The sequence below is a fragment of the Nicrophorus vespilloides genome, unplaced genomic scaffold (assembly GCF_001412225.1).
Source record: "Nicrophorus vespilloides isolate i.1.1-1 unplaced genomic scaffold, Nicve_v1.0, whole genome shotgun sequence".
NCBI lineage: Eukaryota > Metazoa > Arthropoda > Insecta > Coleoptera > Silphidae > Nicrophorus > Nicrophorus vespilloides.
The window spans coordinates 1,529-21,955 of NW_017095800.1; the positions used below are offsets into that span (position 1 = coordinate 1,529).

The window sequence follows — 20,427 nt, forward strand, 5'->3', positions numbered from 1 at the left end:
CTCTCCTTGTACTTTTGTCGCTAGCGTTATATTTTCGTTTAAGCAGTACGCAATACAATATACCATGACGAATATATACGACATAACCACTTAAGGTGCTATGTGGGATCCAAATACTTGAAGAGTACTAAAAGAAAATTACATATAAGAGTCATGGACATTTAAATATTTACGAGTACTACAGAAACTATACTTAAAGTACTTCACTTTTTACTTGACAAGTATCGCGTTGGATAGGATCTTCGTTGCTTCTTCAAATGCTCTAAATATTAACCTTTTTTAGAATTTATTCTATTGTAACTATTAGTCTTGTCTCATAAAATTATACATATTATGTGCAGGGCTTAAACTTCTTTTATATGAAAAAAAAAATCGAAAACGAACGTAAACTGTATAGGATTACATAAAAAAAATACATACTATCCTTTCTGAAGGGTTTCCAGGTGGTAAGCTTATCCTGAAACGGCTTTTTGTCATGCTCGGCGCACTGCACAGTTCGAAAGGAGGGAACCCCTTCTGGACACGGCTAATCCGCACATTCGTGATTTTGGGGGATGGAGGAGGAGGAGGAGAAACAAAAGAAAAAAAATAGAAGAAAATTACATAAAACCATCGGCATATTTTCGGTAATATTATTATTTCACCCTGACGTTGCAGATCTTCACACGTTTGCGTTCGCCCATGCAATATCTTCCCTTGTGCTGCGGCTTCGGATTGTTGCAATCCCTGCTGGAATAGGACACTCCACCGCCGCACGTCCTCGAACAATCCGTATAACTACCCCAATCGCTCCAACCGCCGTTTATCGCAGCAGGACGTTCACCGATCTCCACGCACTTCGTGTCATAACACCACTGCAGATATTAACATAAATTATAAAAAAAAACATCATTCAATTACAATCATATTCGTTCAGCTATAAATATTAGTTTGTAATTTATGAGTAATTTAATATGGAAGGATAAATCGATTTATATTCAATAAGCTCGAGCACTTCGAAGGACCTTTAAGGCTTAATCCCAACTAAGCAGATTTTCAGAAAAATCCTTTTTTAGCTACTTTACAACAAAGATTTAAAATTTACCTACAACAACAACCCAAGAATCATTTTTTATCAATACACATTTTATCAACTATTTTGTAACAAAATAATCATGAAAACATTTTTAAAACAAATTGTACTCTAATTAGGAATTAGTTTACAAATCAAACTATAGAATATTAGTGCTAACTTCTTGTTAAACATTTATATCATAATGGATGTTATTGAAGGCCATAATTATAGAGTAATCATGTTGAATAATGTATAATATTCTGAGTTGAAATCCAGTCAGAGGTACAAACTTGGGAATCCATTAACATGCAGTAAATGCGCGAATTTGCAAGCGTATCGAATTGGGTCTGTATGTGATTTCAAATTTTTTAATTAATCCAACAACAAAAAAAAACATTCGTCCTGGGCTCATGCAGAAATAAAAAAAAACACACACAAAAAACAACGAATGGTAATTGGGACTCAAAATATTTCGGTTCGTTTATTCCCATTCACTGCTATTTCATGTCTCTGATAACAGCAAATTATCTGTATTTTTCAGGATATTCCGCAATTTCATTAAAAAGCAAAGATAAATCCTAAAAAGGGAAAACGCACAAAGACGTGGCAGATGTAGTAATTAAGTTTGTTTTGTGGGACCTTGATGAGATTTGTCTTATGAGTGTATTGTGTTGAACTGAAGAAGAAGGAAGAACTTAAGTAAACAGGATTGTAGACACAATTGGAAAAAAAAACAAAAAATTTATGCTCGAAAAACTGTGTCAATAGATTTTTTTCAGAAACTAAAATAGATTAAAAGAATCCAAAATATGTATATGAAACTTAGATATTTAGGGAATGTAGCGAGTATTCACACATTGCTGTGCTTTCTTTCTTCCGTTCTATATTTCGAGTTCAAAATTGAAAAAAAAACAAAAAATTAACGCTCGAAAAAACAGTGTCATTAGATTTTAGTGATTTGCTCAAAAACTAAAATAGATTAAATAAATCCAAAAGATGTATAAGAAACTTAAATATTTGGGGAATGTAGCGAGTATTCACACATTGCTGTGCTTTCTTCCTTTTGGTTTAAATTTCGAGTTCAAAATTGAAAGCGCACAAAGAGATGGCAGATGTAGTAATTAAGTTTGTTTTGTGGGAGCTTGATGAGATTCGCCTTATAAGTGTATTGTGTTGAACTGAAGAAGAAGGAAGAGCTTAAGTATACAGGATTTTAGACAGAATTGAAAAAAACACGAAAAATGTATACTCGAAAAACTGTGTCAATAGATTTTAGTGATTTTTTTTCAGAAACTAAAATAGATTAAAAGAATCCAAAAGATGTATATGAAACTTAGATATTTGAGGAATGTAGCGAGTATTCACACATTGCTGTGCTTTCTACCATTTGGTTGTATATTTCTAGTTCAAAATTGGAAAAAAGAAAGAAAAATTAACGCTCGAAACAGCAGTGTCATGAGATTCGCCTTATAAGTGTATTGTATTGAACAGAAGAGGAAGGAAGAGCTTAAGTAAACAGGATTTTAGACAGAATTGAAAAAAAAACGAAAAATTTATGCTCGAAAAACTGTGTCAATAGATTTTAGTGATTTTTTTTCATAAACTAAAATAGATTAAAAGAATCCAAAAGATGTATATGAAACTTAGATATTTGGGGAATGTAGCAAGTATTCACACATTGCTGTGCTTTCTACCATTTGGTTGTATATTTCTAGTTCAAAATTGGAAAAAAAGAAAGAAAAATTAACGCTCGAAAAAGTAGTGTCATGAGATTCGCCTTATAAGTGTATTGTATTGAACAGAAGAGGAAGGAAAAGCTTAAGTAAACAGGATGGTTTTTGAGACGTGTACCTTGTTGTCCCCGCATTTCGTCCCATCGGCCGGCGGTTCTCCGTTCGTCTTACACCTGTCCGGCTCCGTTTTGCATAGCAACCTTCTGCAGAATCTTTCCGGTGTTCCTTCGCAGACCGAGGAGCCCGGGTATTCCATCTGACATTGATATTTGGCGTCGTAAATGGTTCCTGGCAGCATGTTCTTGTCTTCGAACAGCGAGACTTGAGGCTCATCGTTCAAGCACTCCCCGAGATCGTTACTAAACAAAGGAATCAGATGAACATCACGATTACAAAAAAAAAACAAAGAAACAAAACAAAAGAAATCGCAGATGTTAAATCGTCGATCGGTTAATGATCATGAATATGCAATTAATCGAAAGGCTTTTGTTNATATATTTAGTAACAGCTGTACTCTAAATACATATACAGAGTGTATTCATTAAGTATAGGTAGTTAATATGGTAAATACCAGTAATTTTGAATATTTGGAAGTCATTTTCAAAAATTGCTTCATAAATTTTCAGTCTAATATAAACAAAAAATTGAATTTTTATGAAGTAATTTTGAAAAAAAGAAACACGTTTATGAACATCCTGTATATACGAATTGTACTTAATTAAATTCAAGGTCGGCAAACCCAAAATTATAGCAAGCCCACAGGTGAAAAACAAACGAATCCAACTTAGTATATATATAATCGCATTAGCGGAATTACCAATTCATCATGCGATATGTAGTGGCACAGTAATCTTGTATCAATGTCTGTATGTCACTGTCGGCGTTAATCCCGGGGAATCCCCTCACCCAAACCCACCTTCCACGCACACGTTATTATAAACAGTTCGTGCACCTCTATCCATACGAAAGACGCAACGATTCATGCCATCAAAAGCTAACATTTCATAAGGAAGTTTTCCGGGAAACGTGCAAAATTTAATCACAGCGCAAAAACAAACAATGCGATATTTTTTTTTGTTCGCGCAAATTAACTATTGATTTGATGATAGAAGCGAAAGGCTTGTATATTGTACTACACATACGCCTATTCCAAAAACGGAGCATAAATAAAAATGAGCAACAGAAACAACAACATGAACAATTAAACAACAACGCGTAGCGGAATATTAGTTTCGTGGAAATAAAACTTTGGCATAACTTTGCGAACAAAAGTTTACCGCGTGAAATGAATGTAGTTCCGACTGAAAATGGTGAATACATTATTTAGAAACGCGGCGTGTTGCATTCACAACACTTTATTATGTGCAAAGTGGAATTTTTACACAATATTGTCAATAAACATGCTATTACTATTACTACTAAACATTTATAAATTATTAATATGTATGATGATTTTTCAGTTTATGTAATTTTTCTAAATTTAGTAAAAAAAAAATAAGAAATTCTTACAGTAAAGAGAATAATTTGAATTTCATTGCGATGAAAATGAATATGAACTTAGTAGAAAGACTTTGGTTGATAGCCTTTTAGTGGAAATAGGGAACTAGCACATAATTTTCACATTTTAGTAATTTTTGTAAAAACTATAATACATTGAATGGATCCAACAAATGCATGGATGTTTGAGGAATGTATGGAGGATTCACATATTGTTAAGCTTACTTCCATCTGGTTTTATATTTCGAATTCACAATTGAAAAAAAAACGAAAAAATTAATAAAGATTAAATTAATCCAAAAGATGTATATGAAACTTAGATACTTGGAGAATGTACGAGTGTTCGTGCATTTTGTTTCATCAATTTGACTGTAATTTGCGATGTAATTTGAAAAAATGAAAAATTAATGCACAAAAAAGCAGTGTCCTTAGATTTTAGTGATTTTCTCAAACACTAATAGAAATTAAATGAATCCAAAAAAAGCAAATAAAACTTAGATATTTGGGGAATGTAGCGAGTATTCACACATTGCTGTGCATTCTTCCTTTTGGTTATATATTTCGAGTTCAAAATTGAAAAAAAAAAACGAAAAATTTACGCTCGAAAAAACAGTGTCATTAGATTTTAGTGATTTTCTCAAAAACTGAAATAGATTAAACGAATCCAAAAGATGTATATGAAATTTAGATATTTGGGGAATGTAGCGAGTATTCACACATTGTTGTGCTTTCTTTCCTCCGTTGTATATTTCGAGTTCAAAATTGAAAAAAGAAAAACGAAAAATTAACGCTGGAAAAAAACAGTGTCATTAGATTTTAGTGATTTTCTTAAAAACTAATAGAGATTAAATGAATCCAAAAGATGTATATGAACATTAGTTATTTGGGGAATGTAGCGAGTATTCGCACATTGCTGTGCTTTCTAATATTTGGTTGTATATTTCTAGTTCAAAATTTAAAAAAAACGAAAAATTAACACTCGAAAAAGCAGTGTCATTAGATTTTAGTGATTTTATAAAAAACTAATAGAGATTAAATGAATCCAAAAGATGTATTTGAAACTTAAATATATGGGGAATGTAGGTGGTATTCACACACGCTGTGCTTTCTTCTATTCGATTGTAAATTTCGATTTCAAAATTGAAAAAAGAAACGAAAAATGAATGCTCGAAAAAACAGTGTCATTAGATTTTAGTGATTTTCTCAAAAACTAAAATAGATTAAATGAATGCAAAAGATGTATATGAAAATTAAATATTTGGGGAATATAGCGAGTATTCATACATTGCTGTGCTTTCATCTATTTGACTGTAAATCGCATTCAATTTGGCAGAAATACTTCAGTGGATACAAAATACAAAAATCAAATACAAAAATCAAAATAAAAGCTAAAGTAATAAACTAATAACTTCAATTCGTATTAAATCATTGGTAAAAGTAATTGAGATGACCTCTTTTCCAAATCCATATTTGAATAGTGCAAAGTGTTAAAGTGAGATTTACGAAGTGCAATTTGTTATTGTTAGTATATACAACATAATTTAGAATATAAATAGAACCGAGGGCATTAAACAAACGAAAAAAAAAAAGAAGTTATATAACAAATGAGCTGACATTTGGATTTAGATCACACATGAAAAAAACGTTAGTATCATTCAAAAAGCCATAAAACTAACCGGCTAACCATACATGTCATATAAATGGCACGGAATAGGAACAGCGGAATCGAACCATTTCTATATACCAGACGAAATACGTGTGTTAAACCAACTGGAAACCAATAAAATCGAGTCCCGAAGAATAAAAACACACGCGCATGATAATAATAATAATCTGCTGAGAGAATTATAAATTCTGCTCATAATGAATACGTCGCCGAAATAATAGTTAAACTTCTGACATTTATAGAAACGACATTTCCAGTTTATTTATCCGCATAAAATCCAATACATTAAACGCAGCTTCGAATTGATTCAAGTTCAAATATTTATAGAACATCGTACCTCCTGCCTTGTAAATTACGTCCCTTTCGCTACGGCATTAAAGAAGATACAAAAACAACAAAAAAAATCGTACTTTAATATGCATACACTGCACGACTTATTCATATCATAAAGTAATAAAGTCTACTAAATCACGGTGCAAACAAGCGCACTGTTATTTCTTTACTGCTGGATTCTCTTCAGCTTTGTGTAACCTTCTTGTTTTATTTTATTTAGGTTGTTTCGTTTCGCCTTTTTTTCTGTCTTTGCTTTGAGATTCAACGCGTTTACCTGAGGATCCACACGTAACCAATGTTTATATTCGACGACTCTCAGACCGCTTTGCAAAAACCGTATTTAGTTGGGTGAAGAAGACTCTTTTTTTTGGGGGCAAATATAAACCGACGAGAAACTCGCTTAAAACCACAACCAATTATGATAAAAAAAAAGAAACTTAACGAATTTTACTGACTTCTTTTTACTACTTATAAATTACTGTAATCAAGGTTAGCGTTAATTAATTACAAATTATTTAGTTAACCAAAATATACTTTATATGTGCTCAAATAGTTAAGTTATTTAAGATAAGTTTGTACATTTTTTTTTAAATTAACTTATTAAAATATTATCCTTCAAACGCATTGCTTAACTTAACATATATCCAAAAGGTGTATATGAAACTTAGATATTTGGGGAATGTAACGAGTATTCACACATTGCTGTGCTTTCTACCATTTGGTTGTATATTTTTAGTTCAAAAATGAAAAAAAAAACGATAAATTTACGCTCGAAAAAAACAGTGTCATTGGATTTTATTGATTTTCTCAAAAACTAAAATAGATTGAATGGATCCAAAAGATGTATCTAAAACTTAGATATTTGGGGAATGTAACGAGTATTCACACATTGCTGTGCTTTCTTTCTTCCGATGTATACTTCGAGTCCAAAATTGAAAAAAAAATAACGCTCGAAAAAGCAGTGTCGTTAGATTTCAGTGATTTTCTCAAAAAATAAATTAGATTAAATTATTCCAAAAGATGCATATGAAACTTAGATATTTGTGGAATGTAGCGAGTATTCACGCATTGCTGTGTTTTCTTTCTTCGTTCTATATTTCGAGTTCAAAATTGAAAAAAAAAACGAAAAAGTTTGTCCAATTTTTTTAAAATTAACTTATTAAAATATTATCCTTCAAACGCATTGCTTAACTTCTCTCATATTGTTTAAGTTCTTTATTGATTATGACCAATTTTCTAAACAAATTTTGTAAAATACAATTTTTTTTTAACATTTTTTAACTACAATAATTAATATCAATTAAAACTTTCATTCAATTAATAACATCAATTGATTTGAATTTTTTTGTAACAAATTATTTAAAGGAGATTTAAATATTCTTCATTTAATAAATTTTAATGTCAATAAACGAGTACGTAAAAATGTGCAATTGTTTTTCTTGGAAATTCAATTGAGTTTAATTGGAACGTTCTACTTCCTGCGTAGTGAGCGGATAAACAAACGAAACTTCGATCCATTCAAGAACAAAACAACAACAGAAAAATAATCAATTGAAACTATATTATTTACTTGTGGCAGAAAACCAATAAGAACGATTACAACTGTAAAAACAGATGAAATCTAATCGGAATATCATCGAACGAGGCTCAAAAATCGGATAGTCATGCATATTGATAACTCAATAAATCAATCAATTTGCTTTCGACTTTCTACAATAAAACGAACGAACGAGCAAGTGCATCCATTAATTGCAGATAAATAATAATTATAGTCAATGGACTTGATTTTATTTGTTCGATCAAAACGTTGATTTTATTCGTTTTTGTTATGAGATATTAATGGAAATATATGTCTTTGACCTAATAAAAGTTAAATGCTTTTATTAGAAATTACTTATTTAACAATCGTTAATTTTCATTAGTAATTAAGTTCCAATTTAATCCATGATTCAAAATTTACCAATAACTCATTTCCGAAATTACTAAGTAAACGGCTGTAAAATAAAGGTACAAGTATTGCATGAAACAAGGTATGATTGTCATGGAAACAACAGTCTATGAGAAACATGACAAGTAATTGATGAGAGACTTGGCATGTGTCGACTGATAAGTAGACAACTGTGTAAATATGTTTACTGAATTACTTACATGATGCAAATCTCGGTGTTTCTACCTTTGCAAAGATGTTTATCATTTGTTCGATCAAAAGTTGATTTTATTAATTTTTGTTATGAGATATTAATGGAAATATATGTCTTTGACCTAATAAAAGTTAAATGCTTTTATTGGAAATTACTTATTTAACAATCGTTAATTATTAATTAACTACCAATTTAATCCAAAGTTTTTTTAATCAATAATTATTATATAATTAGTACCGAATTGGTTTATATAATTAATATGATTCAAAATTTACATATATTCAAAAATTTCCGAAATTACTAAGCGTTTATAAAATTAAAATAAACATGGCTGAGTATTTGGTACAAGTATTGCATGAAACAAGGTATGGTTGTCATGGAAACAACAGTCTATGAGAAACATGACAAGTAATTGATGAGACACTTGGCATGTGTCGACTGATAAGTAGACAACTGTGTAAATATGTTTACTGAATTACATGCATAATGCAAATCTCGGTGTTTCTGCCTTTGCAGAGATGTTTATCGTGTATTTCAATAAAGACATCTCAAGGTAAAATTGTAAATATTTATGTATACAAGACTATCTATGAAAATAATTATAAAATTAAATTATTATAAAAAGAAAACAAAAATACAAATTTCTACAAAATGAATTAATAAAAATGATCAAGTACTGAGAGAAGTATAAAACCTATAGTTGTCATGGAAACTATAAAAATCGTGAAATTGATTAATTAATAATTGATGAGAAATTCTAATTGAATGTGACAAGTAATTAATAAGTTACTTGGCAAGTAGTAAGTAGACAATTTTGTACTTTATTGATCCATACGCCTAATGTAAAATATCTTTTATTTTATGTGAAATATTTGTGCAGGAAATTTCAATGTAGGTATCAATTAGTAAATATATAAATATTTAGTTAATTTAGATTCTCTAAAGGAATCAAGAAAATGCAAGTTTTTCTTGTAGTTTGAGTTGATTCAAGTATTAAAACTGTTGGTGTTTTTCAATGTTTGTTCAATGTTTACTATTTAGATAAGTGATTTTCAAAGTGGGCGCTGTTTAATTGCTATTGAAATAAAAAAAAAATCTAGGGGGCGCTGAGTAATATATTTTTTCTAGAAAGGTAGGCCAAATAAGTTTTGGAACCACTGATTTAGATGGTTTAATAAAATTGTTTAATGCTTACTCGAATAATGCAGTTATGAAACCTCTGGAACAGTTTGACCATATATTGGTATGCAGATGGACGAAGGGCGACATAACGTAGAAGGACTTGTCCTCGGCTTGGGGCTGGCATCCGGAAACGTCCTCTTGATCGTGAGAGCATCCCATCCTGGACACAAACACACAAAAGCAATGCAGAGAGGGTTGTTGTTTTTGGGGGAAGATGGATCATCTAGGATGTCCGAGATTAGTCGGCGACGATAAGAGAGGGTGTGTGAGAGAGGGAAATAGGTATTAGACGTACACATGGCCCATTTCGTGAGCGGTGACGATCCCCAGGATGAGGCCTCCGTCTTCATTAATGGCGCAAGGTTTATCTCCGCTACAGGCCGTGGCTACGAAGGCCAACCCCATGAGGCCGCAATTAGCCATGTTGTCCGCACATATGTCATGCCTTCAACAGGGAAAATTATGTTCACCGTTACTGCTGCTACGACAACAACAACAACATCAACTGCTACTACTACAACTAACTACATTGTTCCTGCTGTTATCATCGGATGGGGCTCTCTGAAGCCTTCCCAGAGCGAAAAATATCGTTTCGTACGTGGAAACTGGAAACATAATTATTTACATGGAAACAAACGTACAGACACACAGAGAGAGAGAGAGCGCGCAAGGAAATCCAAACACGTATTCAGAGAGTTTAGAGGAGAGAAAGGGCCACAGTGGGATAGTGGGACACAGAGAGAATCTACAAGAGAAACGGAGAGAGAATGCTACGGTTTTCAGCAATCTCGGTATTATGGTCCATGGAATTATCCCAGAAATGTTTATATCTAAAACTTAATGCGGAATGCAAATTGCAACTAAAATGCACCACTCTCCCTCCTATCCAGACGCAAAAAAAACAACAACAACAGCAAGCGACAACGGAAACCAACAACAGCCGCATACAAATTAAAAGCAAACAACGCTCAAGAAACTACATTCAACGAAAAGCTTATTATGCATTGATTCTACATTGAATTAATATAACAAAAAACAACAGGAAACTTAAAAATTTACTTCTAACGACAAAATTTAATAATTGTAAATTGAAAATATTTAAAAATCCAGTTATTAAACTCAACAAAAATCTACTTTTTAGGAACAGAAAGAATAATTCAATTTACCTATTGCAATTCAATTTTATGGATAAATTTAACTTGCAAAGTATTTTTAAGTATTATAGAGCTAATACTAATTTTTAAACAAAAACGATATAATTTCATATTAATAATAATAAAACAAAAAGTAATGTATTAGTTCTCAAATTTTGAGTACTTGTACTAATAAAACATTATAAAACTACCTTCTACCCATCTTATGTTCTCAGTATGGTTTTTTTTTATAATGGAGAACAACAAACAATTATCATCAAAGAAAAACCAAAGAATATTTACATTAAAACCTTAACATACGTTTGATACTCTAATAATAAATCGTCATACATAAAACATTGAAATAGAAATAGAAGCACGATACATTTCTTCATATAAATAATGTTTTCAATATTTAATGCGTCGTGTTTTCAGCTTTTATTTCCACCATACAATTACAACATAAATCACCCTCCAAATGAATAATGCGTCTAGCACTCACTTACAACCCATAATAAGTTGTTTATTCGCAATTCCTTTCTTCGGATCAATTTCACTTCGTCTACAAGCATAAAACATATATATTTCTGAAAAAAAATTACTGAATCTGTTTTATCATAAAGTTCTTTGTGAAATTAATTTACAACATTTTTCAGGATGAAATTACCACAATTTTATAAAATTTCTTTTTTTTTTCTATCATTTTTCAATCAATCTATTAAACTATTTGTGAAAATTTCTGTTTTATCATAAAGTTATTTGTGAAGTTAATTTATAACATTTTTCTGGATGAAATTACCACAATTTTATAAAATTTCATTTTTTTATATCATTTTTCAATTAATCTATTAAACTATTTGTGAAAATTTCTGTTTTATCATAAAGTTATTTGTGAAGTTAATTTACAACATTTTTCAGAATGAAATTACCACAATTTTATAAATTTTCATTTTTTTCTATCATTTTTCAATCAATCTATTAAACTATTTGTGAAAATTTCTGTTTTATCATAAAGTTATTTGTGAAATTAATTTACAACATTTTTCTGGATGAAATTACCACAATTTTATAAAATTTCATTTTTCAATTAATCTTTTAAACTATTTGTGAAAATTATTTATGGCACAATTTAAGATTAAAATAGTTATTAAAAAAATACCTTCATTTCAATTTTCTCTATCAATTTTCTATATTCTTCTCTATATATTTTTTGTATTCTTTTATTTTATCATCAAACCATCTTTGAAGATCGTTTGAGGCGCTATTCGAGATTAAAGTACACACACAAACTGCGAGCTAAGAAAGAATAAAACTAAAATAAGAATGCTTTTTAGATGCATGCTTTTATGCCTCGAGTCAAGTGGAAAGTGGACCTGCCCACGAGCATTTACACATTGTACCATGCATTTTTACCATGTTAAACAACACTCAAGATAAGATTAATATTTGCCCGTGCAGAATGTGTCGGAGTAGGCGATCAATAAAACAATGTATTCCGTACGGGCCGACGGGAATTCTCTCTGTCCGGAAAGATAAAATATCCATTGAATTGCTAGCCTAGGCTAGTCCAAAGGAGTAAGTAAACACGTCAAAAAATCTATTTCGCAGGAGGAGGTGGCGGAAAAAGAGATAGATTGAAAGAGATTTTTACATTGAAAGTGGATGGATACGAAGTGAGGAAGAGAGCAAGAATAAACAGGAAACGGATGATGGATCTTCCATTTTAATTTCATAGATTTACATTACACAGAAGAGTTTACAAAAAGAAAAGAAAAATGAGTGCACGACTTGAACGTTAGCATACGAAAGATGAGAGAACGCAGCGTAGCAATATTATACTTCTCTTGTAAACGGATTTTACAAAGACTTTTCAAGATCTAATTTCGCGTAATTACAATCATAATATCGCGCAGTAAATCCAATTATTTTCTAGTAGTCTTTATATTAAAAGTTTCGTATAAAGCTTTACTTCAATTGCGCAACTCACATTTCCAAGATTCAATCAATATTTTTCATGTACTGAAATTATTTTGAAATATTAATTAACAAGTTATAAGTAGAAAAGAAAAGTAATGAAATAAATAATTTAAAAAAATGGAGAACATTAATTAGGGAAGAAGTGTTAGAAATGCAAGCAAAAAAGGAATAATATAGAGTTATCAAGATACAGATGGAATTCATAAGTGTTAAAAAGGGGAGCGACATCATTCTGCGAACTGAGATCACACGACTGACTTATGTCACACACTGGCGAATGGATTTTCTAAAATTCAGAAACGCTTTTTTCCAGCTCTTCCATTTGCAGCGCGCTCCTTCCCTCTTTACACTTCTTTGATATGCGCCAGAGAGATAAATGCGATCTATCTATCATCTCGGAAAAGCGAATTCAACAAGTATAAAGGAGCGCACCGCAGTCTGTTGGACGATAAAAAGCTATTTACGGAAAGTTACACAACTTTATGCCTATACATTCACCAGCGTGTGTGTGTGTCAATGCATACATTGGGACTCACACATTAACCAAAAAACGAAGGAAATGAAACGAAGGGAAAATAAAGTTGAAAACGAAAGGTACAAGCTCTGATCCAAACGGAGGAGACACAAAAAATAAACGGACGGAAAGTGCCGTTCCGGCAAAATTGCGTATCATTTAGGGGAGTGGAAATACAATCAAAGAATTGGAACTGCGATAGGTTTTTTTACCGTGTCAGGAGGATGGCGATGTCGTGGTGGTTCGGGTTTTTGATGTCCTTCGGGTTGATCCTCTGCTGCCAGTCGCAGAAGCTCGCCAGAGTCTTCTCCGCGTCCTGGTTAATTACCAGATCGATCTCCTCCTCCTCCTTCTCCAAGTACATTATCCTGACCACGACCACGTCCATCTGATTGCCGCTGCTCGAGTCGTGATAGTAATCCGAGACCTGTCAATTCGTTACGTCCTTTCAGACTTCTCTCTTCACCTCCACGCTACTCTCTACCTCCGTTTCACTCATTCAATACGGACACCGCACATTCCGTCCTTCTCCGATCATGCAATAATGCTCGTGTCTCGTGTGGGTTGAATTGGTAACGCGCTGGGGGGTTGCACGGAGCGAGGAGAGAGAAAGAAGAGAAGAGAGGAGAGACCTCCTAATTAAGATTTAAGGAAACGCGTGGAACGCTGCCTCTCCACGTAATTAATACATTCTCGGAATTTATTGAACGTCCAGCTGTATGTTATTAGAGAGCAATTATGTTTCCGCTCCACGGCAAAATGATTCCAGTTGATGAAAAATACGCGAGTCGGCACATGCATACACACACACAAAGAGATACGGCTTGGACAAGAGATGAAGAAAGAGAGCAATTATTAAATGGAAATGCATTTATTGGCAGCGTTAACGAGGATCGGCGGGGGGGTCGAGGTAGTAAACGTAATTAGAGCCCCGTTTGTGCATAATTCTGACTAGCCTCTATTTCTTTTTCTCTCTCTATATATATAATACCCGATTTTCCTGAACGCCCGTTTCGCGGAGAGAAACTTGTTGATACGCATCACCAGGCATGAGTAATGGTTGGAAAATCTATCAACACTTTTGCGAAATCGGACCGGATCGCAGTTCAAAGGCATTCAGCAAAATACATCTCAATTCTAAACGAAGACGTCTGTCAAATCAATAGTCCATGTCTCCTATAGCCATTACGAATAGTAACTAGTAACTCAAATAGAGTTTGATACACTCCTAAATCTGTAATCAATTTTAAACACGATGATCGCAACGTTGATTAGTAAAATCAATTAGTAATGCTATAAAGTATCCTTCATTAACTTGTCCCCAATATAAATTGAAATAAGCATACCAAATTAATGATAGTCATAATGTTAAACTTAAGGTCAGAAACAAGGTCATAATAAAAATTAATTAAGTAAGAATCATAAGGTTATTTACTATAATAATTAAGCTATGTATAATGGTCATAACATTCATAAACTTGTCTCCAATAAAAATTAAAATATTCATACAAAATTCATGATGGTCATAATGTTACCACTAAGATTAGAAGAAAGATCATAATGAAAATTAGTTAAGTAAGAATCATTAGGTCATTTACTATAATAATTAAATTATGTATAACGATCATAACATTCATTAAGTTGTCTCTAATGTCTCACAACTCATGATGGTCATAATGTTACCACTAAGGTCAAAAGAAAGGTCATAATGAAAATTAGTTAAGTAGGAATTAGGTCATTTACTATAATAATTAAGCTATGTATGACGGTCATAACATTCATAAACTTGTCTCCAATAAAAATTAAGATATTCATACAAAATTCATGATAGTCATAATTTTATCACTAAGATTAGAAGAAAGGTCATAATGAAAATTAGTTAAGTCATTTACTATAATAATTAATCTATATATAACGGTCATAACATTTATAAAGTTGTCTCCAATAAAAATTAAGATATTCATACAAAATTCATGATGGTCATAATGTTACCACTAATATCAGAAGAAAGGTCATAATGAAAATTAGTTAAGTAAGAATTAGGTCATTTACTATAATAATTAAGCTATGTATAACGGTCATAACATTCATAAACTTGTCTCCAATAAAAATTAAAATATTTATACAAAATTCATGATGGTCATAATTAGTTAAGTAAGAATAATTAGGTCATTTACTATAATAATTAAGCTATGTATAACGGTCATAATATTCATAAACTTGTCTTCAATAAAAATTAAGATATTTATACAAAATTCATGATGGTCATAATGTTACCACTAAGGTTAGAAGAAAGGTCATAATGAAAATTAGTTAAGTAAGAATCATTAGGTCATCTACTATATTAAATTAGCTATGTATAACGGTCATAACATTCATAAACGTGTCTGCAATAAAAATTAAGATATTCATACAAAATTCATGATGGACATAATGTTATCACCAAGATTAGAAGAAAGGTCGTAATGAAAATTAGTTAAGTAAGAATCATTAGGTCATCTACTATAATAATTAAGCATGTATAACGGTCATAACATTCATAACCTTGTCTCCAATAAAAAATAAGATATTCATACAAAATTCATGATGGTCATAATGTTACCACTAAGATTTGAAGAAAGGTCATAATGAAAACTAGTTAAGTAAGAAACATTAGGTCATCTACTATAATAATTAAGCATGTATAACGGTCATAACATTCATAACCTTGTCTCCAATAAAAAATAAGATATTCATAAAAAATTCATGATGGTCATAATGTTACCACTAAAATTAGAAGAAAGGTCATAATGAAATTTAATTAAGTAAGAATCATTAGGTCATCTACTATAATAATTAAGATATATAACGGTCATGACATTCATCAAGTATTGTTCATAAAGTTGTCTCCAATAAAAATTAAGATATTCATACCATATTCATGATGGTCATAATGTAGAGCTCGTGATCCGTATCCTTGTGATGCTCCAAAAACTTCTTATCCGCCACGACGAGCGTCTCCAGATACCTGTGCACGCTCTCCAATCCCCTCTTCGCCTCGGCCTTCTCATCCTCATCGACATCCTCATCCTCCAGCTTATCCTTCAGACTCTTCCTAAACCTGTCGCGCCACGCATCCTGCCATCTCTGCTCCGTGCCGCAGTGAGGACCGCCACTGTAATTCTGCGAACGTTCGTACACCATGTGCAGAAGTTGACCCCTTTTGTTTGGAACGTGCTCGGCGATCGGCTCCACGAAATACCGATGACCATTCATACTTATGTAACCCACCTGCGGGGCAGAACGAAGGGAACGTTGAATAAACACAGAACAAAATTGAATTATCCGCTTCAATTTTTATTTCTATTTGTTGTATTTTCCATCGTTCAAATAAGAGCCGAACCGGGGAATCGCGCGGCTTATTGCATTCCCAAGTATTTTCGTGTAGTAAACCGGAAACGGGACATGCAGCGAGCGAACGTTACGTAACTAGTTTAGCCTTGAACTAGTCGATAAGTTTATTTTTGTGGTTGATGGAAACAAGAAACGATTACCTTTATTTCCACGTACTATTCCGTCTTCAATAATCTTTTTTTAAAAACATTACAAAACATCAAAGCAAATTATGTTATATTGACCAAGAACTTATAAATTCTTCAAAATCGAAATTATTTAATCATATAATTTCTTAGTTAACTTACAATCTTAATTGATGTCTTATTCAGATTAGCTTTTCACACCCATCTGCGTGTTTGAATCTCTTTTCGGATCACCTATTTCTACAGTCAAGTCCGTAATATACTAGAGGCATACGCCCACAATCATAGTTGATTATGTCTCCACCGTATTAATGCCTCCACTTAGTACTATCGCTTACTCCTAATGGTCCCCACAAACACTTCATTCATAAACCTTCCTGCAATCTTCTTTTCACGCTTACATTGATAACATTCGCATTAGCATCCACAACATGAATTAAACAACAATAAATGTACCTTACTATTAACTAACACGTACAGACTATAAGACGCATTTCTTTTACTTAAAATTTAATAATACAATATATTTTTAAGGGATGAAAATGCTAATGAAAATACACAAAAAAAAATTAATAATCAATATTTATCCAACTTGTTTTTTCTTATTTTTATCATAAACTAAGTATAAATTTAAAAAATATCCAATAAATATAGAAAAATAATTACAGAATCATTAAACTACAATTTTATGGTATAATTATGGGGGGGAAACATATTAAAAATTCCTTTTCTTTTTAATTGCAATATTAAAGTATAGTTTAAACGTATGGGATTTATGAAACAGGATACGCACAAGCACAAACTACAATCGATTATACGTATGTAAGGATTTCTTTTACACCTGCGGTAATAACAATAATAAAATATTTTCAATGCATAGCAAATCGTTATCAGCCTGGGGTCTTTTCAAAGCGTGGGAATAGAATGTTAAGTACACGTATAATCAATTTCATATTCAAACATGATTACTAACTAAAGCGACGCCGCTTTTCATTACATTACATTACTCACCCAATATGGTGGTATTAAAATGAAAAATAAATAAATAATTAAACGGATTACGTAAAACGAATTAATTTTGTTATAAAATTAAACTTTTTACTTGTAAGCAGTAAACTTTCTATAGTGTAATTTAGAAATATGTAATATAAACAAGCACGTTAATTGGATTTTCAATGTACATTTACTTTCATGTAATTTATTATTTAGATTATTTATTAATTGCAAAAGAATTTTGATTATAGGCAATTACTTGGTTACCTTTGGTTAATTAAAGTCTACAATTTTAGATAGAAGTTAGAAGTCACGTCACAGTCCTTATTAAGTTAGATAAATTTAGATTAGGATTAGTTAAATTATCATCATTCCTAGTTCTACATTTTTACAATTACATTTTTTTATTGTAATTTGTATATTTTATAAGAAAATATTTTTTTCAATTTATCTCAAAGCCTATTATAAACAATAAATTAGAAGTTTATTACATAAGAAAAGAAAAATATGTATGTGAAAACTAAGTTAACTTTGAACAATCGTTAATTAACAGATTACTTTTATAATGATATAACATTGACTATTATTTCACTTTAATTATATGTATGCTATACAACGTACAGGTTATTATCCAGCGCAAAGGAAACCTGACGAAGAAATCAAGTCGTACAGACTCTTAAGTCTTCTACCGATATTATCCAAAGTTTTCGAAAAACTTCTTGCTAACCGATTGCAACCTATTATAGCATCAAATAAGCTTATACCAAACAATCAGTTTGGCTTTCGTTGCAAATACGGCACAATACAGCAAGTAAACAGAATAATAAATACCATCTACTAAGACCTGGAAATTAAGAGATACTGCTCGGCTGCCTTTTTAGACATATCGCTAGCTTTTGACAAAGTTTGGCATCTCAAACTACTTTATAAAATAAAGAAGAACTTGCCATATAATTATTTTAAAATCATACCTCGATAATAGAATGTTTCAGGTAAAAATAGAAGACGAATACCTAATAGAATTAGGGGAGCCACAGGGAAGTGTTGGCATCAGATGAGAATCCAGCAATAGCATCCGAATATCTACAGGAGAATTTAGATAAGCTACAAGAATGGCTTAATAAACGGAGAATAGCAGTTAATGAAATGAAATCCGTGTATATCACATTCACGCTAAAGAAAGACACCTGCCCAACTGTAAGACTTAATGGACAAGATCTGCCCAAAGCAACAAAAGTCAAATATCTAGGCATGCATCTAGACAGAAGACTCACCTGGAAAGATCACATTCAGGCTAAGAGGGAGCAATTAGAAATAAAGTTTAGAAAACTCTACTGGCTTCTAGGTAAAAGCTTGGAATTATCAGTGGAAAATAAATTACTTATATACAAAGTAATACTGATACCAGTATGGACGTATGGCATCTAATTGTGTACTGCGGCCAGTAAATCGAACATACAAATTATACAAAGGTTCCAATCAAAATACCTAAGAAATATGATTAGGGCTCCATGGTTCGTCAGGAATAAACAAATACACGAAGATCTTCATATAGATATGGTCGAGGATACAATACCAACATTTAGTAGTAGATACCAAGATAGATTGGAGTCACATACTAATGTTCTAGCTATTGGCCTACTCGACAATAGTGAAACCACAAACGCTTCAGTTACAAACTACTAGATTTAGTATATATATTTAAGTAATTATTAATGTTCAACTATTCAACTATTCACCGCGAAAGATTATCCATTTATTGTTCACATTGATGAACAGATTGTGAATAAAATTATACGAGATAAAAAAAAAGTTCACTTTTCACAGATAATTATTCACTTTTATAAATATTTTAAAAGAAATATCTTATATTTGAAAAAGTTAAATTAATACTATGAAATGTATAGTTTATGTAAATTTCCTATGGAATTTGTAATTGAAAAAAAAAACAAAAATATTTGTGATATAAATACAAATTATGATCTAAATGTATTCACTGAATAAATATTTATGAAACGTAAAGTTAAACAACTTGTTAATTAACATTTTTTTAATAATTACAATTATGATCAAATTCAGTAAATGAATACCATTATTATTTATTAAAAATGTATGTAATTTATGTGTTCTTTTTTATGGAATTTATAAATTTGTGTTTTATTTTCACAAATTGTACAAAAATCAAATTTGTTAATACATGTGAAAAAGGCACATTAATACTATGAAAAAATGTATAGTTTATGTAGATTTTGCTATGTAGTTTGAAATTGAAAAAAAATGTTAATCACAATTGAGACTAGATATGAATAGGTGTAAATATTAAAAATGTATAGTTTACGTATTTTTTTATAGAATTTATAAATTTGTATATTATTTACACAAATTGTATGAAAATCAAATTTGTGATTAAATATGAAAAAGTTAAATCAATAATTAATAAAAATGTGTAGATTTTCTATGGAATTTGTTGGTGAAAAATGATAAAAAAAAATTGTTAATCATATTTAAGGTAATTATTTGGAATTAAGTTAGATTAATTAATAAAAAACGGTGTTTAATTTTGACTTACCAACCCGTCGCAGGTGGAAATGGCCACCTTCGAGCCTTCAATACCCCTAATCTTCCCAGTGAAATGACACAACGGTCTATCGGCGAGTCGGTCCATCACAGCCTCCCTGACCCTCAC

The 20,427-nt window shown here is 31.3% G+C and overlaps 1 protein-coding gene across 1 annotated transcript; it reads right to left on the minus strand.

Moving 5' to 3' along the window:
- Positions 1-420: 420 nt before the first annotated feature.
- LOC108564544 (A disintegrin and metalloproteinase with thrombospondin motifs 12-like) lies at positions 421-16,977 on the minus strand (the record flags this gene model as incomplete). Its single annotated transcript, XM_017923621.1, has 8 exons — positions 16,911-16,977; positions 16,144-16,500; positions 13,443-13,657; positions 9,902-10,051; positions 9,620-9,766; positions 2,906-3,146; positions 645-854; positions 421-516 (listed from the first exon to the last, which is right to left on the minus strand). Coding segments are annotated over exons 2-8 (1,401 nt in total), but the record flags the coding sequence as incomplete, so codon positions are not given.
- Between the last annotated feature and the right edge of the window lie 3,450 nt (positions 16,978-20,427).